The 8110-nt window shown below is 38.6% G+C and overlaps 1 protein-coding gene across 6 annotated transcripts in view; it reads right to left on the bottom strand.

Annotated features, from left to right (window-relative positions):
- Window positions 1-1473: 1473 nt before the first annotated feature.
- CCDC125 (coiled-coil domain containing 125) overlaps window positions 1474-8110 on the bottom strand; it is a 34362-nt gene continuing 27725 nt past the window's right edge. For all 6 annotated transcript variants that reach the window (XM_053913024.2, XM_071219603.1, XM_053913036.1 and 3 more), the window contains 2 exons: window positions 4497-4627; window positions 1474-3455 (listed from right to left, as the gene is read on the bottom strand). In XM_053913024.2, the coding sequence (XP_053768999.1) occupies window positions 3165-3455; window positions 4497-4627 (422 nt within the window). In that variant the 3' untranslated portion in view covers window positions 1474-3164. The remainder of the gene's footprint in view (window positions 3456-4496; window positions 4628-8110) is intronic.

Genomic DNA, 8110 nt, shown 5'->3' with positions numbered 1-8110 from the left:
AACATTTCATATAATAAGGGCTTGATGATGATGAACTTCTTTAACTTGACCTTATCTGAGAAGCACTTTATCTTCCCTTCCATTCTAAATGATAGCTTTGCTGGATACAGTAATCTTGGATGTAGGTCCTTGCGTTTAATCTTGGGTAATTATGATGTGCCTTGGTGTGTTCCTCCTTGGGTCCAGCTTCTTTGGGACTCTCTGAGCTTCCTGGACTTCCTGGAAGTCTATTTCCTTTGCCAGATGAGGGAAGTTCTCCTTCATTATTTGTTCAAATAAGTTTTCAATTTTTTGTTCTTCCTCTTCTCCTTCTGGCACCCCTATAATTCGGATGTTGGAACGTTTCAAGATGTCCTGGAGGTTCCTAAGCCTCTCCTTATTTTTCTGAGTTCTTGTTTCTTCATTCTTTTCTGGTTGGATGTTTCTTTCTTCCTTCTGGTCCACACCATTGATTTGAGTCCCAGTTTCCTTTGCATCACTATTGGTTCCCTGTACATTTTCCTTTGTTTCTCTTAGCATAGGCTTCATTTTTTCATCTGGTTTTCGACCAAATTCAACCAATTCTGTGAGTGTCTTAATAACCAGTGTTTTGAACTGTGCATCTGATAGGTTGGCTATCTCTTCCTCGCTTAGTTGTATTTTTTCTGGAGCTTTGAAGTGTTCTGTCATTTGGGCCTTTTTTTTGTCTTGGCATGTCTGTTACTTTAAGGGGCGGAGCCTTAGGTGTTCACAGAGGTGGGGTGAGGCTGGTTGCTGTGCTGTGTGCTGTGATGCTGTATGTGGGGGAGGGGCTGAGAGGGAGCAATGGTGCCCGCTTCACTCTCCTCCGGATTTCAATCTTTCACTCCCGCTACCCACAATCAAACTGGGCCCCTCTGGTGCTGGTTCCCGAGTGGGTGGGCCTGTGCACACTCTAGACCCCTGTGGGTCTCTCCAACGACCTCTCCCGTGAGGCTGGGAGTCTCTCCTGCTGCCGCCCCAACCCCCACGGGCGTTTTCAGTCAGAGGTTTGAGGCTTTATTTCCCCGAGCTGGAGCCCTGGGTTGGGCGGTCTGCTTTGCTCCCCGCCGTTCTTCCGGTTTATCTATACGCGAATGTGAGGCCGTGGGGTGCTACCCGCTGCTCTGCCTGCCCCGTTCTCTGCCACTCTGAGTTCGGCCCTCTCGGTTTATCTGCTCGAATGTGGGGCCACAGGGTCTGCTAGTGCTCGGACTGCCTGCGCCATTGTCCCACTCTCCGCCAGTCTAGGTCCCACCACAGCCAAGCGAGTCCTCTCCACCCCGTGCCCGTCTCCGCCCCTCCTACCGGTCTGGATGAATGTTTATTTTTTATTTCCTTGGTGTCGGACCCCCTTGCCATTCGATTCTCTGTCAGCTCTGGTTGTGCGAGGAGGCGCAGTGTGTCTACCTACGCCGCCATCTTGGTTCTCCATCAGGACATTTTTTTTTTAAAGATTTTAATTTATTTTTAGAGAGAGGGGAAGGGAGAAAGAAAGAGGGAGAGAAACATCAATGTGAAAGAGATACATCGTTTGCCTCTCGCATACCCGCAACTGAGGACCTGGCCCACAGCCCAGGCATGTGCCCTAACTGGAATCGAACCAGCAACCTTTTGGTCCAAATGACGGCACTCAATCCATTGAGCCACACCAGTCAGGGCAGAACAATATACTTTAATATCTGATAACAATAGCTCTTCATCATTCCTCCTTTTTTAAACATTTATTTGCCAAGGTTTCAGCTTTTATTATTTACTAATGCCAATTAAATGCTGTCCCTTTAATACAACTATAATTTATTTATATTGTTACCTTCTACGCTGTTACTTAAGTAGTTTTTAGTTGTAGCCATATACCTTTTCATCAGAGATCTTAAATTAGATGAGTTTTATTATAACTGCTGATAATGTAATACATTTCCTTCAACATAATTGTAATGATACTAATATAGCAATATTCCCAAAAGGTATTAAAGATTATTACTATGTAATATTTATAGAAAAAGAAAATTAAATGATCTAAAATTTAGCATCAGAACCAAGAAGTTAATTCAGACTGGTTTAAGTATCAGGATTTTGTGTAGATCTGGCTACAAAATGTCACCACTTTGGAAGAAAAACAAAACTATGAAGGGAAGTAGCTATGATTTTGAATATACTTCTATCAAAGTCCCACCATAGTAACTTTTAACTGAGGTTAACTTAAGGAAAATATTTTAAAATTTTGTGACAAATGAAAAATCCTGAAAAACAAATAAGTGTATTTCAAAAATTAACATATGTTCACTCCTAGGTATTGTTATTTCTTAGAGCATTAATTTACATTATATTGCTTGAGCCAAAGATTTCCATATTCAATCTAAATAGTTAAATAATTTTTTGTTTTTCTCAAAATACTGGTTTGGCCAAAAAGTTTTAGTTTTTTTCCATAAAATAAAAAGATTCAGTTATAACCTTATTGATTTGCATATTTTGAGTATGTCAGCTGTTTCCTATGATGCATAACATTGATTTTTTTCAATTAATGTCTCAATTTGATTGCTATCAACTTCAACTGTGAAGCATCATCCAGAAAGAAATCTCCAGCAAGAAACTTCGGAAACCACTTTTGACACATTCGATCAGTCACAGCACCTTCTCCATACACTGCACAAATCTTTGTTTACATTTCAGTTGCCGTTTTACCTTTTTTCAAATAATAAAGCATAATATGTCAAAAATGTTGCATATTTTCTTCCATCTTCAATATTAAAATGGCTACACATAAATTCACCATTTTGATAAATTTTTTTAAACACACATTATGACAGCTGTCACAACACAATCTAACAAATTGTTTCGAATGAAGTTGAAAACAGCTAAGCACTACTAGAGCCATCTTATGGAAAAATACCAAGCTTTTTGGCCAACCCAATACAATAATATTTTTGTTTTTAAGTTGTTGGTAAATACTGGAAATTTTATAAAATATAGTGATGCATTTTATAAATAAAGTGTCTACACAGAATACTAATTTCTTGTAGAAAACATCTGATTAGGATGCCTCCTAAAATTTAGAAATAACCAGAAAGCATACAACTCTTGAATATGCAACAATATTTACACAACGCTTTTTCAAAGTCTCTTGATATAAACAGTTCTTGGTTCTAATTTCAACTGGTTTGTCTTCAAAACATGATATTTGATGGCAAAGAATGGGATCTTTTCAGAGTTCTTGTGCCGTTTTGACCTGTACGAAGATGCCGGGGTGGACAAATACAGCCCAGAGAATTAAAAATTTGAACACTTGAAGGTACAGGATCTTGCAAAACAGAGAACTCTGTAGTTTTCTGCTGGGGGGTGTTTAATGGAAAATTGTCTTTATTCCCTTTTGAGCCTGTGTCTTTGTTGTCCAATGCTCGAGCAAGCATGTAACTAACTTTTCTTTGATGAGCCAAAGCCTCTTCTTTATCATTCAGCTGCATGCACAGAGATTTAAAAAATGCCAGTTAGTCAATAAATGATACAGAGCTACAGTCAGAAGTAATTTATCAAAATGTTCATTCTCCAATCTGTCAAGTCAATCAATATGAATAAATTAATTAGGTGTCCACTGATTCCCAAGCATTATGCTATATGTTATGGAGGATATTTTTTTCTAAAGATTTTATTTAGTTTTAGAGAGAAGGGAAGGGAGAAGGAGAGGGAGAGAAACATCAATGTGTGGTTGCTTCTTGCATGCCCCCTACTGGGGACCTGGCCTGCAACCCAGGCATGTTCCCCGACTGGGAATTGAACCTGTGACCCTTTGTTTCCCAGACAGGCACTCAATCCACTGAGCCATACCAGCCAGGGCTTTTTTAAGGGAAGAACAAAAAAACTGCTGAAAATGTTGTCATCTGAAGAGGAGGCAGAAATACATATACATGTGTATGTGTATATGTATATAAATATATACATGTGTAAATAAATATGTATATATTTATATATGTATATATAAAGTCAACCTGTACTTACCTCTGTAAAAGAATGTTGAAATTACCTATATTTAAAATTGTGTTTATACATTTACATGTAAATAAATAACTTTAACACTCTCCTATAGATAAGTATGTTCATATAATGTGAGTCTCTGGTCACCTGTGAAATGGGGATAACAGGACTGAGTTTAAGCCTGAGGTCACGATTAAAGGATATAGTGTGTCAGGAAGTGGATGGCTCCTTTAAAACTTCCTGAGTAAAGAGAAGGTCTTGTCATGAACTACGGATTTAAGTGCAGATGACAGATGCCGGGAGTTAATTACAGGGAGCCCCCTTTTTCAGAGGTAGAGCTTTAAACTTGCACAGGAAGAACATGGAGGGGGAAGAGCATGCTGAGAGTTTAAGGAAATCAACATTGTAACTCTGGAGGAAGGTCTGGGAAAAAGGCGTAAAAGGCAAGTGTAGAGTGGTAAAGTTGAATTAATAGGAAGCAGGAAGATTGGTTTAACCACTAACAAGAAGAAAGCAAAGATACCAACCAAATCTATTAGCATCTTAAAGACTTCCCGAGGATTATCCTGGTCTTCAGTCCTCTTAGAACTGTTTTCTGAAGGCAGGATCCCCAACAGTCTCTGCCCTAAGGTCTTCTTAGTGCTTTGTGATAGTAATCCTAGAAGTGAACACGAAAATCCAGCTGAGACATAAAAAAGACACTCACTGATGTGAACTTCCAGGAAAAGAGGTAAGTATGAACCAAGGCTACTTGCATTCCTCAGTCAGGAGGCTGTCTTCAGACCTCAAGCACAAGTGAGTCCAGCAGCACAGTGGAGTGGGGAGAGCTCAGGCTTCAGAGCTAGGATGGCAAATGCAAGGAGAGAGCCACAGCGAGAAGCCAGAGCAATGCCCCGCCATTCTGTCCATCTCTGCTCCTCAGCTCACAACAATGGCTGCCCCACGAAAAGGAATGCAGCCCATGCTACCAGATCGTCTAAGTCTTCCACAGGAAGCAGAGCAATCCAGATTCCAGAGCAATCCAGATTTGTATGTGGTATCTCCCAATTTTAAACGTCAGCCACTTGACTCCCATTATATGAGAATTATATGAGAATATGACATTATGAGAATACTATGAAGACCCCAAAAAACATCTACAGGCCAGTGGCCTCTGATCCATGCAAACTGCTTCAGAAAGAACTGCACTTGAATCCTTATTGCCATTTACTAACTGCATGACCTTGGACAAGTGCTCTGAGCTTCATTTCCTCAGCTCTAGAATAACAGTACCAGTACCTATGACTCAGGTTGCCGTGCCATTAAATCACAGAGCACCTGCTGAGGGAGGAGAGTGGGCAGTTAGCGGTTAATGGGTACAGAGTTTCTGTTTGGGATGAAAAAGTTCTGGAGATGGATGGTGGTGATGTTACACAGCATTGTAAATGTGCTTAACAAATAGTTAAGTGGTTCCATTTACTTACAAATAGTTAAAGTAGTAATTAATCTCCCTACCCCTAAAAAAAAAAAAAAAAAAAAAAAGCCTTGTGAAAACACCTAGCCCAAAGTCCACATCCTGAAATGTGTACATTAATGTTCTGCTTCATCCATAGAAAGGATGCAATTTATACTACAAGGTGCAAAATTTGTACATTTATACAAAGAAAATGTCAAGATTGTTTTCGAAATGCTTTGTAAATGGTCTCATGGAGAATGGAGAGCAGATCAACCGCAGTGACTGGGCCTCACACCTCACCTCTTCCACTAGCAGCTATGGCAAAAGGGAAGCAAATGCCAGACAAGTGATGCCCTTGGCAGCTTTGATGAGAGGATGAACTGTCTCTATTTGCAGTTTCAAAAAAGGAATGAGGAACCTGTCACTCAGAACTTGGCTAAGCTGCCATTCAAGAAGAAAAGTTGATGGCTTAAGTGTTAACCTCACATAAGAGAATAAGCTGTAATACTCATCCTATACTGGTTCAGATTATTGGAAATACACTAGTAAATCAAAATCTTGTCACTAAGAAATTCAGTCAAGAGTTACTGAAACTTTTAAGGACTTGTAAAGGCTTTTCAGAGATGAATCAATTCTTTAAATTCTGCTTCTAAGTCTGTCAGTGCTTTAACAGAAAACAAAGATTGGGAGGTATACCTCTCAAATTGTATTTTCTATGGAAAAGTCTCTGTTTTATCCCTCGCCAAGAAAGGTGGAAATTCTAGAGGATAAAATGAGTACAAACTCAAGTGCTGAAATGAATACAAATCTACCTCTTAAAAACCCAGCTTTGTCTGCATAGCAGTATCCTTATTGCCAACCTCCATGCATAGCAGAGTGGTCAGGGGTGGGGAGGCTTCTATGTAGGTGACAATGTGATAAACTTTCATAAGATCACTTTCACCATTCTTTTCCCTCCTTCTTTCTCTCATCACTCTTCTCCCTACATTGCATCAAAACAAACAAGGTAGATTTCCAAATGGACTTGCCTTCAATTAACAACACAGAATGCCAAGGCTGTTGTCAAAGAGGATGCCTTGGAAGCAGACCGGCTACTGTGAAGGGTGTAGCTGAGAGAAGGGATGCCAGAGGGAGGCCACCTACACATTTGTTGTCCATGTAGAACTAGACACTCTTCATGTTTTCCACTGATTTCTAAAAGGCTAAATGCATGGACTGAATTTTACTTCCCTGGCAAAATAACCTTCCTTGAGTTGGACACTGAGGTTATACCTTACATTTTTGTCAAGGAATTATTATAGAAAACAGCCATATAATATTGATTTTGTATTTACCATAAATTACTGTTGAGGAATTAGCCATTATTTTGCTTAATGACCTCTGTAAGTTTCATGTCACAAAAACTTTTATAAGTTAACTTCAGGACAAAGTGGAATGCCTCTTTAAGGATGAGAGTTGAGGAACACATTTTCCTTTTTTGCCCTGACTTCCACCTGGTGAACATTAAATGTATAGCTTTTATAATCTTTTTTAACCTATGTTCATGGTGCTTCTTTACTGCCATTCTTATTATCCCTTCTTACCATTTCAACAAAGGGATGAGTAAGGTTTAGTCAATGAGTCTAAAATTCACAACACTTCACCATATACTATTACTAATATGTACTATTTGAAAAGAAAAAATTTTAAGTAAAATAGGTATCTACTATTAAAAGTTTCACATTTAATATTACAAGATGCTTACTAGTCCTGAAGTTCATCTTTTTTTAATTTTATTTTTATTTTTTATTTTTAAAGATTTTATTTATTTATTTTTTAGACAAAGTGGAAGGGAGGGAGAAAGAGAGGGAGAGAAACATCAGTGTGTGGTTGCCTCTCACATGCTCCCCACTGGGGACCTGGCCCACAACCCAAGCGTGAGCCCTGACTGGGAATAGAACTGGTGACCCTTCGGTTCACAAGCCAGCACTCAATCCACTGAGCCACACCAGCCAGGGCTGAAGTTCATCTTAAAATGAGATATATTGGACTAGGGATTATAGATATTAACATATTAGAAAATATTTGGAAATATAGTCATCTCAGTACCAAAACATTTAAATTTCTTATGAACTTCACTTTAATCTTTCCAGACTGAAATGGTTTCAAATTGATATTTTAAATTGAAGCAATATGAATTCTGAATAATATTGATAAATGAAAACTGATACTGACCTTTTAAAATAAAATTTCTTTTAAAACAGCTACTTTGTGTATATTGGATAACCTACTTCAACTGTAATTTTACTCTCTCATATCATTTGCATGTATTTTGTTTACACTAACACAGAAATGCTTAAAAATGCTTAAAAGTTCATAGCCATGAACTTTTGATAGGCTTGTGAACCTAAACCTTAACTTGTTTCATTATAAGAATATTTTATTAATTTGTCCAACTTAAGATATTTCCTCTATTCCAAAATGTCTCCCCCAGAATCATGCATGTCAAGAGAGTTTAATTAGATACATTTAATGTGAGTTTCACTGTCATTTTCTTTTTAAAAATTTTTTTTGATATATTTATTGATTATGCTATTACAGTTGTTCCATTTCCACCCCTTCACTCAACTCCATCCTGCCCACCCCCCTCCCTCCCACATTCCCCTCCTATAGTTCATGTCCGTGGGTCATACTTAGAAGTTCTTTGGCTTCTACATTTCCTACACT

The sequence above is a fragment of the Desmodus rotundus genome, chromosome 1 (genome assembly GCF_022682495.2).
Source record: "Desmodus rotundus isolate HL8 chromosome 1, HLdesRot8A.1, whole genome shotgun sequence".
NCBI lineage: Eukaryota > Metazoa > Chordata > Mammalia > Chiroptera > Phyllostomidae > Desmodus > Desmodus rotundus.
This window is presented reverse-complemented; position numbering and strand designations above follow the sequence as displayed.